Genomic DNA, 19,133 nt, shown 5'->3' on the forward strand with positions numbered 1-19,133 from the left:
TATGGTAAAGTCCTCCGTATATTTCCTGTCCCTGTTTGTACATTTACAGCTTGTATTTTGACACTTCACAGATGTGCAAAACTGAGAAACATCTGTCTCTGCTCACTTGTTTGCCGACACGTGTAGAAATACAAATGGAAAATGATTCCGTAACCACGTTCGTCTCCCTTGGAAAGGTGTTTTATCTAAAAGGTAGTTTGAAGTTAAGTGCAGTAAGCGACAGCTACATCTGAACGCGTGTTCAGACGGCGGCGCGTGATGATCAGCGTTCTTTGGTAACTACTTTTAGCGCTGTGTCTAGTCACGACTCTGAGCGGACACGCGGGTTAATGCTTTGTTTTGAGTAAGACAGGCCTGACATTAGCTTTCTAGGCTGAGAGGAACAAAATAACACTAAATACATCCAGTGGATACTTAATTCAAAATGAACAAAAAACATACATGTGTCTAGGATATCAACCATGTTAAACTATTCTCATCTAGTTTCTATTTTAGTCTCCTCTTCACTTGACAGACACATTGTTCCTTGTGTTTTTGAGCCCCTTGTTTAATTATCTAACCTCATTTATCTAATCTGCCTTTGTTTTATCAGTCTTTAATCACTTTGGAGACACTAAACATAACAGAGCTTTCTATTTGCTTTAAGAGACCATTGTTGCGTTCTTACAACTCCACTTATAAAGCTTATCATTTTCACTTTTCCCTTCTCCTTAATAATTAATTAACTTCTGATTAATCTCCCGTAACATCTCTGTTTAAAGGCACTTTGCATGTTTCGTCCGTCTAAGAGGGAAGGGATTGGCTCTCTGGCTCATTAGAATTCAAATGAGTGGAAAGTTAGTCAGTTACTGTAGCACCGATCTGAACAAAACCAACTGACTCTGAAGGGAAGTGACACACTCAGACGTGTGAATGGGTAACTCTCCACAGAACTGCGTTCACATGGCAACAAGTTGTTCCTGTGTGAGAAAAGCAGAAGGGACAGGAAGAGCCGTCCCGCAGAGCTGACACAAAGTCGCACTGTGTGTCACCACCAGGAGGGGCTAAAGGACGGTTCCAGCATCATCTGAAGTTTAGCTCAATTTGTTTTCGATTTTCCATTCATTTAATGCTAATTGTGCTAATGCTAAATCACAGGCAAAAAAGAATTATGACTAATGTGAAAAACCTGATTATGTTACGTTTGAATTAAATGCATAGTCACTTCTTACAGAACCTGTGAGACACAGCAGTGCTTTGAGCGTAATGCTAACATCCACAGACACTGCTAAGGTGTTGGTGTTAACTATGGGTGCGTTCCAATACCCATACTACAAAACTATCATAGTATGGTATGCCAGATAAAAAAGTAAGTATGTAAGGGCAGCTGCAGTAGGTGACGTATTTAAAGTAAAACATATGTGATTTGGAAGGCAACACAGGTTTATAGCATGCCTACATTTGCTAATTAGCACTAGTACAGCTGATGCTGACGGAGGTGTCATGCAGGTCATAAACCATAGTACAAACTCATTTTGATCTGGTGGTGGAGTGAGAGGAAACGTGACGTTATTACACTTGATCCTGGGGGGAACATGAATGCGGTACCAAATGTAATGGCAATCCATCCAATAGTAATTTACATAGTAATGAATTTTTGTTTACAAGATATGTTAAGACAATCCTGTCATGTTCTCAACAGTTCTACTATTGTCTAAGATCATTTTGATGCTAATTGAGCTTCGAGTGGGATGAGCGCCACTCCCAAAATAAGATGCTTGTGTCAGCTAGGAAGCATTCAAACTTCAATGTTTTTCACACTTCTAGATGGTTGCCATCTTTGTTAGTGGGAGTAACTCTTAAATACAAAGCAGAAAGTGAGCCAAAACTCTAGAAATGATGCTGGAACTTTCCTCTAAAATCCACGGACAGAGTAAAACAGAATGGGTGAGAACAAGTGAGGGGGAGTTCCTGTTCTTACTCACTAATCATGAGTGTGACTACAGTGTATCGAGCTCGGTTTCAGTATTAGATATGTTTGCATCAGAGATAATTTATCCACCAGTGTAGAAACTACAGCTGGGAAGATGTTGAAGCAGTGATTTGTACTTAATCCTCATTCTCACTGTCGCTTTTGGGTTGTAAAAAAAAAAAAATCCTCTCCAGAAGCGATATGCCGCTGAACATGCAGGTGTGCTGCTTTAGTGTCCTAGTACGTGAGCTGGCCTGAGAGCTATGGCTAAAGACGGCACGTGTAGACGATATAAACAACCGAGGTAATGCGGTAATGCTCCTTCATTTCCGAGCTGTTGCGTTCTTGTGGCGGCTGAGCAGACCTAAATAACTTGTGATGAGGGTTAAATTTACACTGAGAGGCTGACAGCGCAGCCTTCAGCACCAGCGGGGCTCCACGGCCCGACCCTGTGTCCGTAAACGTCTGTTTTTTGTTCTCCACAACACCGTCTCCAGTGTCAGGCCTTCCCTGCCTTCATGTATGTGGGGATGGTGCCTCGCTGAGTCAGACCCTCAAAGCGTTTGTACGTGTAGTTGAGGAACACCCAGTCCTTGGATTTGAAGTCTGGCTCCGTTGCATTGGCTGTTAAACAAATAACAAAAGGAGGCGATTATTGTTTTGCCACTTGAGGGCACTACAGATCATATAACATAAAGGAGAATTCTAATAATAAGACAATATTCAGCATTGTTGAGAAGCTAGTTCAATCATCTACAGTCACGCTCTGTCTGAATCTGAACCCAGGCTAACGTTTCCTAATAAGGATCAGAGTATTTCTTAAGACGGACCTGGCTGAAGGATGTCTGACTCAGGGAAGTCGTCAAAGTTTGAGGTGTCGTCGATGCTCTTGATTTCAATGGAGATGGCTGCTGGCCGCTCCCTGTGGAGGCAAGTAGGGGAGAACACAGAGACAGGGAGTATTAAAGGGTTAGTTTGGCTTTTTTAAAGTCTGGTTCTATGAGGTAACTATCCATAGTAGGGATGGGCGTTTTCAGTCATTTCAATATTCGAAAGAAAATTATAAACAAAATAAAAACTCACAGCAACATCATGATTCACTTTCTGACTAAATAGCATCATGAAATTATATATTTACTGTATATTCTTAATATTACCAACTAACGAAATTCTTTAAAGCAAGTCATGTGGTGCCTTTAACGTATACATTTAAGACGGGTTCCTGTTGATATGAGTCAACTGTAGTCAGAAGCACCTCATCCTCTTCTGTTGAACGATTATTATTACTCATCTCATCTACCCGCTGAACAATTGGATGGGCTCTGTGTTTCCAGTTGATTTCCAGAGAGGAGGAATACAGTCTCACAGCATGTCGGTGTGCAGAGATGATAGAGGACACTGTCTGCCTCTGAGGCCACAAATTAACCTACTGTTTTTTGCTGCCGTTAAGTTTTGCGGAAGGCAAAGGCTTCCGCAAGCAGATTACTTTTATTGAGCACAAGCCACCGTCATGGCAAATTACAGCAAAAAGGGCGGAGAAAATGTATTATGACAGAGTGGCAACCTTAAGGGCTGACTTGGAACATGTTGGAAAAGGCAAAAGCAGCCTCACCACTGTGTAGAGAATGTATTCAAACAATGAAATGGCGTTTTTCCCGCGTATCATGTATGGGGGCCTCACTCTATTATAGCCAAGAAGCCTACGAACGAAACCGGTTTTTCAGCTAAAGCCTACTGCGTTTGAGTAGTGTGAGTGCACCCGCTCCGCGCATAACTGCGGTCAGCGGGCCGTCCACGGCCCGTCAGAGAGAGGTGGGCTTTTGTGGAGCGCGTTTGCACATGTACGAGCACGAGCGTGCGCACGTGTACGAGCACGAGCACGATGCCTACGGCGGTTCTGACGTCATTTATGTGCGCCTGTTCGGACATAGAAAAAAGAAGGAGGGACCATGCGCGGACATTTAACAACAACAACAATGCCGGCGAAAGGTTCACGTTGGTGTGATGCGGAGGTGGAGTGTTTACTGCAGATTTAGTCGGATGAAAATATTCAAAAACAGTCGACAAGACGAACAAAAACTCTGAGGTCTATGGAAAGATTTGTAAACAAAGCAACGCATCGCGATGACGTCAATCAATGCGTGTGACGTGTTACGGCGTGATGACGTATGGACAAGAAGCATTTGCGCAAGGCCCAGGCAGTGTGAGTACAAACAGGCCTGGGGCGCAGGGGGAGAGGGAGGGGGGACAAGTACCCTAAAGCCCGGGGCGAGGTGCAGAAGGACAGTGAGTGCGCCCTGAATGGCTGAAAGAGAGAGAGAGGGTAAACTTCTGTGGAAACTGGAGCAAAGTCTGACAGCAAGGTAAAGCTGCCAAAATATTCTATATATACATTTAAACTGATTTATATTGTTTTCAAGTGTGCCTTTTTTTAAATATCTACAATACGTTTAAAGGCGGCATGGTGGTCAGCACTGTCGCCGCACTGCAAGAGGGTTCCTGGTTCGCATCCTGGCTGGGGCCCTTCTGTGTGGAGTTTGCATGTTCTCCCCACAGACAGTGTGGGTTTTCTCTGGGTTCTCCGGCTTCCTCTCACAGTCCAAAGACATGCACATGTCAGGTTAATTGATGACTCTAAATTGCCCGTAGGTGTGAATGTGATTGTGAATGGTTGTCGGTCTCTGTTTGTCTCTATGTGCCCTGTGATACCCCGCCTCACAATGTCAGCTGGGATCGGCTCCAGCCCCCCCGTGACCCCAATAGGGACAAGAGGTTGAAGATGAGATTAGTAAAATACGTTTAGTGGCACAGCAAAAGCAGCACATTGCTTAGATTCTGTGTCAGTACTGCTGTCTGATCTCCAAACTGATTAATGTCAGGTGTGAACAGGCAGTTATCCTGACCCTGGTGCCACATTAATGGCTAATGGCTTAGTGTTCATGTACCTGATGTGCTCCCAGTCCACTGACTCAAAAAACTGATGACTCTTGATCTCCTCCACACTCACAGCTCCAACCCTGTTCTCAGCATCGGTGCAGTACCTGAAACACACAAACAGCTGATAATGCAACTGTCCATCACTTGGCACGTGGTCCTCATGTGAATGAAGTGAAATAAAAAAAATGCATCTTGACATACTTTAATATCAAGTCTTTGGCCCTCTCTGAGATGGGGACTTCAGGTGGGAAGACGAGGGTTTCCTTCCAGTTCATCACCTTCCTGTATGTCTCCTGTGGCGTCTCAGAGCAGAAGGGTGGGTAACCTGAACACAGCCGACGAGCATGTGAAAAAAAGCTGCTGCTACAGCAATACTACCCGCAGAAGACTTGTGATTGACATGCTTCATTCTGCCACGTAACGATGTAAATGATCTACTGTATTTGATCAAAATAATGTCTTACATACGGAGGAATGCGTGCTTACCGATGAGCATTTCATACATGATGACGCCCAGAGACCACCAGTCACACAGCTTGTTGTATCCCGTCTGCATGAAGACTTCAGGAGCGATGTAGTCTGGCGTTCCCACAGTGGAATAAGCCTGAAAGTCACAACAAAAGATAGGAGGTGATGGTTCTGAGTGGGAATATATCTCAGATAATAAAATAAGATAATAAAATTCAACCAGTAAAATGGACTTGTCAAACATGGTCCATTCAGGTTGATCATTAAATGATGTCGGTCTGGATTTAGAGGCTGCTGTGTCATTTTTTTCTTTCTCCTGGGACCACCTGCATAAAATTGTGTAGATTAAAACTAGGAAGACTAGGAAATTTGCATATGCATCTGTTTCTTCAGATTTATAAAGCTGTGAGTACGCCTGATTCTGTTTTATAAATCAGTCCTCAATCGTTGAGGAGCTGGGTGCACAAGCCTCATTTCCACTTTTACAGTTTGCCATAAATGGATGTAGACACACACTTAAACTCTGTCACGATTGGAATGTGTGCCCCGCTCCTCCACTCAGTAGACCTTCAATAAGAAATTTGGCAAAGAAAGTGCAGTTTCAATGACTGTGTCACAGCGGCGAGTGTCTCATTACCTGTGACTGTGGATATTTATAGCGTCTGTGGCGCTAATTCAACACATTCTGTTAACCAACGCCGCGGTAAAATCTCAATCCTAATCGTTATCAGATGTTAAAAGAATGATCAATAATCCACTTACTGAAACGGAATGAAAGTGCTTCACAATTCAGGATCAAATTCATCATTAACAGGTAGATAACATCTCGGACTCTCTGTTAGAGATCTCTTAGGGCGCACTCACACTGCCCTTCTGTCCCGGGCCAAAACCGTTTTTTCAGCTAAAGCCTAGTGCGTTGGACCAGTGGGAGTGCACCCGTTCCGCGCATAACTGCAGACAGCGGGCCATCCACGGCCCGCTTGAAAGAGGTGGGCTTTTGTAGAGCCGTTTGCACATGTACGAGCACGAGCGTGCGCACGTGTACGAGCACGAGCACGAGCCCTACGGCGGTAGCGTTATGTCCGCCTGTTCGGACATAGAAAATAGAAGGACGGACCATGCGCGGACATTTAACAACAACAACAATGGCGGTGAAAGGTTCACGTTGGTGTGATGCGGAGGTGGAGTGTTTACTGCAGATTTGGTCGGATGAAAATATTAAAAAACAGTCGACAAGACGCACAAAAACTCTGAGGTCTGTGGAAAGATTTGTAAACAAAGCCACACACACGCGATCAATGCGTGTGACGTGTTACGGCGTGATGACGTATGGACAGCAAGAAGCATTTGCGCGAGGCCCAGGCAGTGTTAGTACAAACGGGGCTGAGGCACGGGGGGAGAGGGAGGGGGGACAAGTACCCTAAAGCCCGGGGCGCGGTGCGGAAGGACAGTGTGAGTGCGCCCTAAGATCCTCTACTGCTAGAGCCATAACCCTACCCAAAAGAAATTTAGAGATGCAGCTTTATTCATTTACGCTCCCAAATTATGGAAGCCATTAACCAAAAACATTAGAGAGGCAGGCTCAGCCGAAAACCTTTAAAAACTGCTAAAAAACACATCTTTTTAGCCTAGCCTGTTTTATTTATTTAAACTTTCCCACACACTGATGGAAAACCTAATCCTCTCCTTTTAAGTCATGTTTTTAGTCTATTTCCTTGTTTTTTTTTATAAGATTTACTCAAAAGGTTCAGCTACTTTTACTACTGGTTACTTGCAACTTTTTTATTTATTTCTAACTATTTAATTGTTTGCTTATTCTCTTTAATTTATTATTTTATATTTCAATGCCATAAGCGCTGTTCTTCTTCTACATGTTCTTAATGGTTGTCTTCTCTTTTTTATGCTTTTAATGCAAAGCACTTTGAGCTGCAACGAGATGCTTAACAAATAAAGTTTACTATTATTATCATTATTATAGATAAATAAAAAAGTGAAATTCGTCACTCAGAAATCTTTTAAATGAAATGTCTAAATGTGTCTTTGATTGAAACTTTACACAACATGGTGAAGCCGAAAAAAGTAATGCAACAATCAATAAAATCTCCTCCTCATCACATCCCCTGCAGCTATCTCAGCTAAAGCCATGTGTACGCCTGGTCTGGAGTCTGCATGAGGTGCATACATCCTCACGCACATTCCTCCTTTATAAATACCTGTTTATGTGTAAGAAAAGACGTGCACATGCTTTTTGTGCGTACACATTGTTAAAGTGTAATACCGCCGTAAAAGCATCCCATGGTCTTTTTCGGCAGGAATATACATTTATTTTTTGTCAGTGCATTCAGTAATCGACTTGTAATGACTGCCTCTCAATATGGACGTAGCCGGCTGCTAAAGCTTGTCTTTTTTAATAAACTCTGGGTTGCACATACATCGTTGGTGCTTTGTTTTATGTGTAGGGACTCTTATCATGCTGTTGCAGAGGTTTGGTGCTATTTTGAGCAACATTAGTGGTTAAAAAAAGCAGTTTTGGATGCGTTCAGTGCACCGCCCCGAGCTGATCAGTGTTAGCCACGTCTGACTCTCCTGGATTTCTCTGTTAATAGGTGATCAAAGAAAAAAACTGTCTAGATGGCTTAGTTGATGTACATTCATACCGAGATAGACACTTGAATTAAATGTCATTCAGTCAAATGCCAAAGCCTTACCAGCTGCCTCCGGTTCTTCTTCCAGGTTTCTGCTTTCCTCTTTGAGTTCATATTTTGAAAGGCTGCAAGAGGCAGGAAAGTAAAGAGAGATTAGGTACACAGTTACAGTATATGTTTTGGTGTAACTTACCACTTACATTCTGATCATATTCTTAGTGCACATTGATATGCATGTGGGTTTGGATATGGTTTCTTTAATGTTTCTTTTCACGTGGATATCACATTCTGAACTCACAGAAATCACTGGGCGGGTTGTGCGTCAGGTTCCTGTAAAATTCAGTGCGATGAGCCTTCTTCAGTCCCGTACACAGGCCAAAATCTGACAGCTTCACATGTCCCTGTGAGCACATAAACATTTGACGAGACAACTGCAGAAAGTCACCATGCACACGTGTACCCCCGATGTTTTCTAGGTGTGTGTCCCAGAGTCTCACCCTGGAGTCCAGCAGCAGGTTGTCTGGTTTGATGTCTCTGTGGATGAAGCCCAGCTGGTGGATGGAGTCGATGGCCAGTACTGTCTCTGCGATGTAGAACTGGGTGGCCTCTTCAGACAGAGTGTCCTTCTTCATCAGCAGGGTCATCATGTCGCCTGGCAACAAGGTCGGAGATCAGAACAAAATGAGAACACGCCACAAGTCTAACATGGAGTTATGTCATAGAATGGTGCAAATAAACTCTGAATATCTGAAAAAAACACCCAAGACAGACATAACACATGCCCTTAAATGCTATAAGTTATCGGTTCAAACCTCCAGGCAGGAACTCCATGATGAGGTAGAGGTTCCTCTTGTCCTGGAAGCTGTAGAACATCTTCACCACCCAAGCGCCGTCCGCCTCCACCAGGATATCCCTCTCTGCCCGGATATGAGCAACCTGCAGTGAGACAGTAGACAATTTAAGACACTTACAAACTAGAGCTGCATAATTAACCAAATATTAATCACAATTTGGTGCTTCCCACAGTTAATGAACGAATGATGGACTCTGATATTGACTTTTAAAATGTTTAGCTCTTCTGCTTAATGAACAGCCAGCCACCAGGAGGTGAACCAGATGTTTTTCCTTCACTTTTGGGGAACTGTTATGCTGCTGTGTGCACACCCTGCAGCAGCAGCAGCCTGTAAAAAACATCCCTGAAGCAGAAGGCGAAGAGCTAGTCTCTTTTTGGGTACACTTTCATTTATATTCTGCTTCTAGGAGATGCACTGAATTCAGGTGAAGAAGAACCTTGTTTTAAGACTTCGTACATTAGCAGGAATGTAGCGAAATAGGGAAGTGAAACTAGTGCTCTGTTTATTTAAACGTGAAAATATCGTAAAAAAATATCCTTTCCCTAAAGTCAATGAATACTCAATATTCATCAAAAATAATCAGGATTATTTTGGGCATAATCTTGCAGCCCTATTTATAATACAAAAGCAAGAATGCAGCAGCAGCCTGAACAGTAAGTCTTCCCATTCAAATACTTTACCTGTTCTTTCTCCAGCATGTCTGCTTTTCTCAAAATCTTCATGGCGTAAATGTGCCCTGTGTCTTTTTTCTGCACCAATCGGACCTGAAGGAGCAGACGTCAAGTTCATGAGGAAATGAAATGAGGAAATCATCAGAAAATCATTTATTTACCTGAAGACAAAAATTTGACACACACACACATTCTATTTTTTTATTCAAATGTTGTGTACCTCTCCAAAAGCCCCCCGACCGATAACTTTAAGAGACTCAAAGTCATCCAAGCCAAGTCGCGTCCTCTTCAGTCGCAAAAACTCTGTCTCCTTACGGGCATGCTGCGAACGCCGCATTACTTTCTGCAAAACACACAAACACACACAGACGGAGAGTCAAAGAAAGATAGTCGAAGAGGAAGAGAAACTTCTGCAACAGGTTGAGGTCAGTAAACGAGAAGACAAAGCACACTGTACCTCCTCATCAGGCAAACCCTCATCATCCATGGCCTTCTCCAGCTTCTTCTGCCTGTCAACAATAAGATATGTTACGATGAAAAATATTGTGCTTCAAAAAGGCAAATAAATCTGAATAAAGGCTGAGAAAAACGTTGTACTCCTAGTGACAATATACGAGTGACAAGGAGGGATAAGATGACCTAAAACTGATTCCATATCAGAAATCGCTTCTGATGGTTTTAGTGTTTTGGAATTGAAGGACTGACGACTGAATAATTGGCATCTACTCTAAGTATGTAACCAAAAGTGTATCTGTAAATTTGCTAAGATTGTTCTAAAGGTTGTTTAGGCACCAAATGAGTGTGGTGCCTAAACCCACCGCCTGCCACAAATTGTTGGGATTCACTGACTAAATTCTAAACTCATCTCATCTTCAACCGCTTATCTGGGGTCGGGTCACAGGGGCAGCAGTACCAGCAGGGGACCCCAAACTTCCCTTTCCCGGGCCACATCAACCAGCTCTAACTGGGGGATCCCGAGGCGTTCCCAGGCCAGTGTGGAGATATATTCTGTCCACCTGGTCCTGGGTCTTCCCCGAGGCCTCCTCCCAGCTGGACGTGCCTGGAACACCTCCCTAGGGAGGCGCCCAGGGTTCATCCTTACTAGATGCCTGAACCACCTCAACTGGCTCCTTTCAACACAAAGGAGCAGCGGCTCTATTCCGAGTTCCTCATTGACTAATGCTGTGCCATTGCTGCTAAAATTCATTTTAACAGCATCAATATCTTCCTTTTTTATTTTATTTTTATTTAAATGCCATTTTATATGTCTCTTACCAATGCTTTTAATGTTTTATGCAAAGCACTTTGAATGACCTTGCTGCTGAATTGTGCAATACAAATGAACTTGCCTTGATCAACGCATCCTGAAAGGGAATCCTGTGACAGTTTATGCAGTTGTGTAAACAGTGAGCCAGCTGTCTGTTACCTGGACTAGAGATCAGCTCTCAGGTAATGTGAGACCAAGCAGTATTATGAGACGCTCTTTGTTGTCCTCACACATGAGATGCCTTGTTTCCTTTTCAGTAGATGGAGTGGCACTGGATGCTTTAAACAACAGCTACATTTATATGCAGTGAGTAACTGAGGGTGCAAGATGGTGGCGCGTTCAGATGCAGCGGCTGGGTGCTCTCCCTCTCGGTGTTTTGTTTATTTACTAGTGTGTCCATTTAAATGTCAAATTATTTCTGCACTTTAAGGGATTGTACTGTAAATTTCGTTGTACTGGTACAATGGCAATAACTACAATTCAATTCAATTAATTCAATTAACTGGCTCATGCACTATGGTAAAGGTTGTAGAAAGATAAGTAATACATGAGGTAAAGTACGACACATACGACATGGCCTGGTATATTCCTGATAAAGAGCAATAGAGTAGAGGAGAAACAGCTTGTGAACTGGGACTGTTAGCTATAGAACAACAAGGGCAGTTTCACCTCATCTCGCGCTCCTCGTGCTGGGTGAGCAGAGTGCTGTAGAAGTTCTCCAGTGTCAGCTTGGCCACAGTCACCCTCTCCCTGGTGTGGTTGCTCATGGGAAGGGCAGCTGCAGTCCCTCCCGTCATGGCCACACTATCCTGTGAGAGGACATCAGGAAGTGCACATCAGTCAAGTCACTGCTTCTGATCCTGTGAGCGTCTGTTTGACCATCAATTCAGTCCTCTACAAATTATTTCATCCTACTAGAGAGGACTTTTACCTGGGGGATTAAATGTAGTTATGCTGTATATAGGATATAGGGACAGTTTCAGCAAATATGAAAAAAAAAACATTCTATAGAAAGTTACTCACTTAAGCTTAAATCACCTGTCAATCTACACATAATAAGAAGTTAAAATAGGGACATTTTGTAGATCTCCTCTTTATAAACAGACAAGCAATTCAGGGGGAAGCACAGGGTCAACCATGACATAGTGCCCCTGGTGCAGAATGGGGTTTCCCTGCCTTGCTCAAGAGCATCTCAGCATTGCCTTGGAGGCTATTGGCATCTCTCCAGCAGCCAGTCCGACCTCCATACTTGGTCCGACTGGAACCAGCCACCCTCCGGTTCCCAAGCCAAGTCCTCACAGTCTGAGCTACTGCTGCCACAATAGGTGGTGCCCCTTTAACTATAATATTAATTAAGTCCTTTACACTTTCAATTTTAAAAGATTATCTAATGCTTTATTTTCTCCCTTCAGTGAAGGTAACTTAGTGCTACTCATGTTTACATTTCAATGAGCGCAGCTCTGGAACAGATCCCTTCCAGACTAACAGGAGTCAGATCCCTGGTACTAAAATATTCCTGTGACCCCAGAACAGGGACAGGGCATCATGTGCTGCGTGCCTCGTGGGCTGCAGGGTTTCATTCCAGGAATCAATCACTCCACAGATCTCCACAGATGTTTCTCAGTGTGCATTCCTTTGGATCTTTACTCTGATAATCTCAAACTGACCAAGTCACCTGAGGAGGCACATCACACGTCACGCAAGAACAGCACTTTAGTCCTTATTCATGCTCGACTTTATGAAATGATGGTTCTCTCCCCAAGCATTTGGGGAACTACTTTCTTTAAAAGAGCATATACTGACATCTTGGATTTGATGTGTAGCCCTCGTATGGGTGGAATGATAACTAAAGTGATTAGAAGGAACACACTCATAAATACAGTGCAAAGAAATAGTAAGTGAATCCCTATGGTTTCTCTGCATTTACATAATTTAGCCATAAAATGTGGCCTTCAAATCCACAATAATGGAGCAGCTACATGAAATAGAAACAAAAAACAAGTGCATTTTTGGTGAAATTGAAATATCTGTAAACATTTGGTTTTAATTCAACCTTCTTTTATAGCGGTGACCTGAGTTTCCTGCATGTTTTGATTACATGGAGATTGGGTCGGGGGGGGGGGGGGGGGGGGTTCCTTAAATTAAAACTGTTTTATTGTATTGATATTTCTGGGATGGCTTGATCATGAATGGCTTTCTTCAGCTCTCGTCACAGATTATCTATCGATTTGAGGGCCAGGATTGACCTTAACCATTCTGAAGCATTACTTTTCTTTTTTCAAAGCCATTGTGTAGTTTCACCGTGTTCAGGGGGCATTTTCTCACTTCTTTCAGATGACCGACAGCAACACTGAAACTTAAACTCATATAAATGATTTTTATACGTTTGAGTGCATTGTACTCTTAATGAGTAATGGTCGTTCAGGCCCAGAGGCAGCAAAACGACTACAGATTATGACGATCCTGACTCCACGCTTCACTTTACAGGCTGTATTACCCAGCCCTTTAAGGTTTTGACCGAAATAAGCCAATACCAAGTAGTATCTAAACTTCTCCAGTCAAACTATACCTGCATTTGATCCGTGTTGTACCCAGATGTAGAAGAAAAGGCTATTTGTATGGTTTTGCATGCAGCCAATCGTCAAAATGTTTTCCTAAATGCTTATTTTCACCAGATATTTTTCATATTGCTGAGACATAAATGTGAATCAGTGCCTTCTGAGATATTTCAACGGGGGGGGGGGTTCTGTAAGTGTTCATCTTTTTAACCCTTTTTGCCACCTTGTTTCATCTGAAAGAACATGTGAATGTGGGTTGGTTTGCATCTGCTCGTGAAAGGATGGGTGTCATCTTCGTTCCTACTCTCATCTATGGTCATGAAAGCTGGGTCAGGACCGAGAGAACAAGGTCGCGGGTACAAGGGGCCGAAATGGATTTTCTCAGGAGGGTGGCTGGAGTCTCCCTTAGAGATAGGGTGAGAAGTTCAGCCATCCGTGAGGAACTCGGAGTAGAGCCGCTGCTCCTTTGCATTGAAAGGAGCCAGTTGAGGTGGTTCGGGCATCTAGTAAGGATGAACCCTGGGCGCCTCCCTAGGGAGGTGTTCCAGGCACGTCCAGCTGGGAGGAGGCCTCGGGGAAGACCCAGGACTAGGTGGAGAGATTAGATCTCCACACTGGCCCGGGAGAACGCCTCAGGATCCCCCAGTTAGAGCTGGTTAATGTGGCCCGGGAAAGGGAAGTTTGGGGTCCCCTGCTAAAGCTGCTGCCCCCACGACCCGACCCCGGATAAGAGGTTGAAGATGAGATGAGATGAGATGAGGACTGGGCGATTTGGCTAAAAATCTTCTGACCCTAACAAAATATATTACAGCCTTAACAGCAAGTATTTGTCAATCATAGTGACTTTGATCAAGAACATATCACTTTTTTACAATTGTGCATAAATGTAGCTAATTCACTTTCTTTTTCTTGGCACTGCGAGGTGGAGGCCACACAAGGTAATATCCTGTTTGAATGAAGACCAAGCATGATTGATGCTGTAAAAGACCGCAAAGAAAATGAACACAATATCTACATGAGTAGATTTTATTGCATTATGTAGTAGAGGGAAAGAGGAAGAGGGTGGATGTGCACATACATCAAAATATTTCATCTGTATGTCATCAGACTGTTATGAATGGGCTTAATTAGTTCACACAGAGATAAAACAGCCCTGCAGCCCAGAGATAGGACCATGTTTGGTCTAGTCACAAGTTCTCTTTCCCCGGCTCGGCCCAAACAATCGCACAACAACAAGACACTTCCTGACTTCTGAAAAGAATCACTGAATCACTGCTGCAAACTGCTTGGTTTAGGAACTTTCTGTTCTGAGGTCTGTAAACAGATTTACCAGGAAGCTCAGCGTAAAGAGAGATGCCGCTGATGATCACCAATACATAAAAATACGATCGGTACAGCCACAGCTTGACAGGCATATTTCATCTGTGGACTGCTGTTCTTTTTGGCCAACAAAGTGTAAATTTAAGCCACTCATTCAGGGACGCTGGGTGGCGTCCTCAGGAGTGCAGCACTGTGCTGGAGCAGCTGTAGGGAGACGGGGGAGTTTTCTCTGTTGGTCATTGAAACTGACAATGATCCATTAATCAGCTACCGACCCCTGAGCAAAATATCTGGCTCTTCAGTTGCTGAAGGCTCCGCTACGTGCAAGTTAGCTGCTAACTTTGTGTGTTGTTTGTTAGCGTACAGCAGACAGAGAGAGCGCGTCAAAGCGGTAACGTTGTGTACGTGGAACCAAAGCAGTGATTGGACAGTGGTACTTCTCTGGGTTTGTCGATATGAGCGCTCTTTACTGTATATGAAGTTCAATTCAATTCAATTTAATTTAAATTTTATTTATAGTGCCAAATCATAACAAAAGTTTTCTCAGGACACTTTACAGACTAGGTAAAGACCACACTCTAAAAGTCTAGAAGTTATCCTTTGTTAACATAAAACTGTTGATTACAGCCTCTTGTATAATGTTTTCAGTGGACTGTGCAGATCTTATGACATTTAAAGGCTACTTCCTAGGGGTGTACGGTATAAACAGTATAAACGGTATAAACGGTATAAACGGTATAAACGGTAGACCAGTAAGAATATCGTTACGGTATGGATTTTGACTACGGTGAAACAGGCAGAGCAGCTCTGACGCAACCCCACAATACGTGCGGATCTGGTCTACTGGCCCTTTGTGAAAAAGTAATTCCTGGCAGCAGGGACCGATGTTGACTGCTGTCCTCTTGCATCTTAGTGCAACTGTCTCAGCGATGGTTTTCAATCGTTTCAGCCTGGTTAAATCCGTGGTTAAATTTCCACCACAATGTCTCTTTCTACTTTGAAAACCTGGAAGGTTGACAAAAAAAACGGCAATTCAACAGTGAATGAACAGAGAGGTATTTGTTTAGAACTGTCACTGTGAAGCCTGTGTGTTTAGTGTTTACTCTGCGACAAGTATATCAGTGTGAAGCAAAAATCCTAATTGGTAAGGTAACTTAAGTTATAAGATAAATGAAGTGGAGTAAAAAGTCAAATAGTTCCAACTGATTTGTAGTGGAGTAGAAGTATAAAGTAGCATGTAAAAAACAAGCTTGTACTTTAAGATAAATATGCCGTGATACAATCCAGTTACAGTCTATGCTTCAAACTATACCGTGATATGAATTTTAGACTGTACCGTAGAGCCCTTCTACTGACTCCAAATCTACTTATACTATCTGCAGGAGTACATTGAATACAAAAACATGACATTCAGCGGTGTAATTTTGTAAATATACAATTATTAGTGCTACAAAATGTTTATGTGCCACAAATTGATGTGTGTCATGGTGTTCTGCCCTGTCATACACAGTTAGTGGTGGGTTAGGCTAGTAATTGTGTTAGAGGAAACGGTTAGTAAGAAGGGTCTGCAGGTGATACACTCACAGCTTGCCTTGACCGTAGTGCTCTTCACGGCTAATATTATATATTTCACTGTCTATTGAAGAGATACAGCAATTGTTTCAGCTATGGGTCGGTAAATAACCAACCATTGTTAACATAAAACTACTAATTAGAGGCTCTAAAATAATGTTTAATCACAGAATGTTTTCAGTTGTCTGTGCAGAACTAATGACTCTGCAAGCTGTGCGGGTTATTTAATGGAGACTAGATAAACACATCTTGTAAAGCCATTTAATCATTTTTAAAAAAAGATTAAAGTATGATTATTATCATTTATTGCCTAGTCTAGCACTTTGTTGTACGGAGCTGAAAATTGAGCAATGGAATTAATGAGGACATGAATGGGTTCTGAGCTTGTTTCCCCACCTAAGTGGAAAATGCCGGGTCTTTAGCTCAGTCTGGAGGGGTTCAGTTTGGCTGGAAGGAGCTCAGATCCACCCCCTAGCTAAACAAATAAGGCTCCACCACTCAGGCACTTATAAGGAAAACAATCTCACTATGAGGAGACAAAAGCAGGCAGTCTATAACAGGGGACAGGGTCAAAAAACTATCATCTACAAATAAAGTAAAGGACTTTTAAAACTCAGATGGCGGACTGAAACTGTTCAAGGATCAGTCCACACACATTGTGTACAAATGTGTGCATGGAAATACACACACACACTCCACCCTTCAAGTACTGTAAGTGACTGGACAGGAAACCCTTTCCATCCTGAATGAAAGGGCTCAGTCATGACGCCAGAGAGAGGAATGGGGGGCGGGCGCACACACACACACACACACACACACACACACACACACACACACACACACACACACACACACACACACACACACACACACACACACACACACACACACACACACACACACACACACACACACACACACACACACACACACACACACACACACACACACACACACACACACACACACACACACACACACACACACACCCCAAAAATAACATTTATTGTCTCAAATTCTATTTCCAGCTACAAAACACTTTTAGCTTTTAGAAGTGGAGACTTAATGGTACGCATCAATTATTCAGTTAGATCCCTGACATTATGCAGTATCATCTTTTATAGCAATATATTCCTTATAAATCCTTATTCACAAACTATTTTGATAATCGAATGCAAAAATGGCAGAAAGTGCTATTTTCAGCCTCTCAAATATGGAGATCCTGCTTTTCTCTGTTTAATATCATATTAATCTGAACATCTTTCGGGTTTAGACTGAAAACAAGACATTCAAAGACATCACCTATACCTGGAGAAACTGGGATGAACATTTCTCACTATTTTATAGACCAATTACTGGAATGAATGGTCAGATGATGTAAATGATCATAAATTGGCATCCCTAATACACCGTTTGTTTCTCCAGTAGTAATGACAATGGCCTTCACTTCAGAAATGCCAATACATATATTTTATTGGCGGATGTGGTTTTTACAATGTCTTTCAAATTAAAAGTGGAAAAAATAAATGTCAAATTTGGGCTCTAAGTCTGTATCAGGGGTGAGATGGTGAGTCCCTGAATGCAGCATTGAATGACATTAATGTCTTGTGTGCCAGCTCACCTGAAGGGAAACTTTCTGTGCCACCCTGTCACTGCTGTACCTGCACACGGTGGCTCATCCCAGAGCATTTACCTTTAATACCAATGAGTGTGTGTATAACATGTGACTTCATACAAACTCTGGGTCGGTTTGGCTGTTTTGTGTCACCTAGCTACCGTTATGTGTCCGTTATAAGGGCATATACGGTAATTCCCAGTCTGGCAGGTTCCATAAAATACACATAAAGAAGAATAACTGTCACCTACCTCCGCGTCCTGCTCCAGAGTCGATGATTGGCTTGGCGCCACCCCACGATCTATGAGAAATATGAAGCGTTGTTCGCGGTTGTCTGCCTAATAGTGAGGCGGCTGGAGGCTAGGAGCCCCAGTTATTGGCCAGCCTTTGACGTTAGAGGAACTCGTCAGGCTGAGACTGCACAGTAAACATCGCCGATATCAACGCCATATCATCCCAAAAGTGCTCCGACGTTGACGGCGAGCTAACCTGAACTCACTTTAAATTATTTTACTTTCCTCATTTCAACACCCCGAGCTCAAAAATGCAGCGCTTCCGCCCGTTTTTATCGCTACAAAATCTGAAATTAGCAGAGCTGCTTCCTCGGGACCGTCGGGCTCATCAGACGCTCCGGGCCACGCAATGACGTAGCTCTTGACTGACGTCGGCAAGAACCAATCACCGACGGAGAAAGGGATCCGTGGTTTCCACTGGCCAATCATAAGTGGAAGAAACATGGGGGTGACATGTGCGTCAGCCAATGAGAGGCTCTAAACCGGCCCGACGCAGGTTCATTTGGCTAGCACGCCTTTGCGGCTATGAGAGACCGTACTGTAGCTACAGTAGTAGTAAGCTCCGTTACATAATTTTATAGGTAAGGCTCAGTGAAAACCCGTAATATAAAAAAAAAACATTATTGTTATTATGCTCTTCTAGAATAATGTTACACACAGAACACTGTATAATAACTAGTTCCTTCACACATAAATAGCAAATATGAAATACAAGAGGGTATCTAAGGTCAATAAAAGGTCATTTTGTGATCAAACCTACAAATTGCTATAGTTGACCAAGTGCCATTCATAGGGGAAAAACATAAGGTAATGATTTACATTAAAATACCACTACACAATAATAATGTAAACTATACCCATAAACATTTTATAGCCAACTGGCAATACAGAGATAAGACACCCTAAAGATAAGATAACAATACAACTATGATAAAGTGCCACAGACAGACCACAGCTATATTCTAGACATATTTTAAGAGAT

The 19,133-nt window shown here is 42.8% G+C and overlaps 1 protein-coding gene across 1 annotated transcript; it reads right to left on the reverse strand.

The window, feature by feature from the left end:
* Positions 1-1,731: 1,731 nt before the first annotated feature.
* Positions 1,732-18,400, reverse strand: LOC310962975 (serine/threonine-protein kinase 38-like). Its single transcript, XM_083935600.1, has 14 exons — positions 18,110-18,400; positions 11,463-11,602; positions 9,984-10,035; positions 9,747-9,869; positions 9,536-9,619; positions 8,814-8,937; positions 8,499-8,653; positions 8,300-8,402; positions 8,065-8,126; positions 5,375-5,492; positions 5,090-5,213; positions 4,897-4,992; positions 2,782-2,873; positions 1,732-2,575 (listed from the first exon to the last, which is right to left on the reverse strand). The coding sequence occupies exons 2-14, from the start codon at positions 11,588-11,590 to the stop codon at positions 2,451-2,453; spliced, it is 1,386 nt and encodes a 461-aa protein (XP_083791726.1). The 5' UTR covers positions 11,591-11,602; positions 18,110-18,400; the 3' UTR covers positions 1,732-2,450.
* Positions 18,401-19,133: the final 733 nt, after the last annotated feature.

This window comes from Echiichthys vipera, assembly GCF_963691815.1.
Source record: "Echiichthys vipera genome assembly, chromosome: 20".
In the NCBI taxonomy this organism is placed as follows: domain Eukaryota; kingdom Metazoa; phylum Chordata; class Actinopteri; order Perciformes; family Trachinidae; genus Echiichthys; species Echiichthys vipera.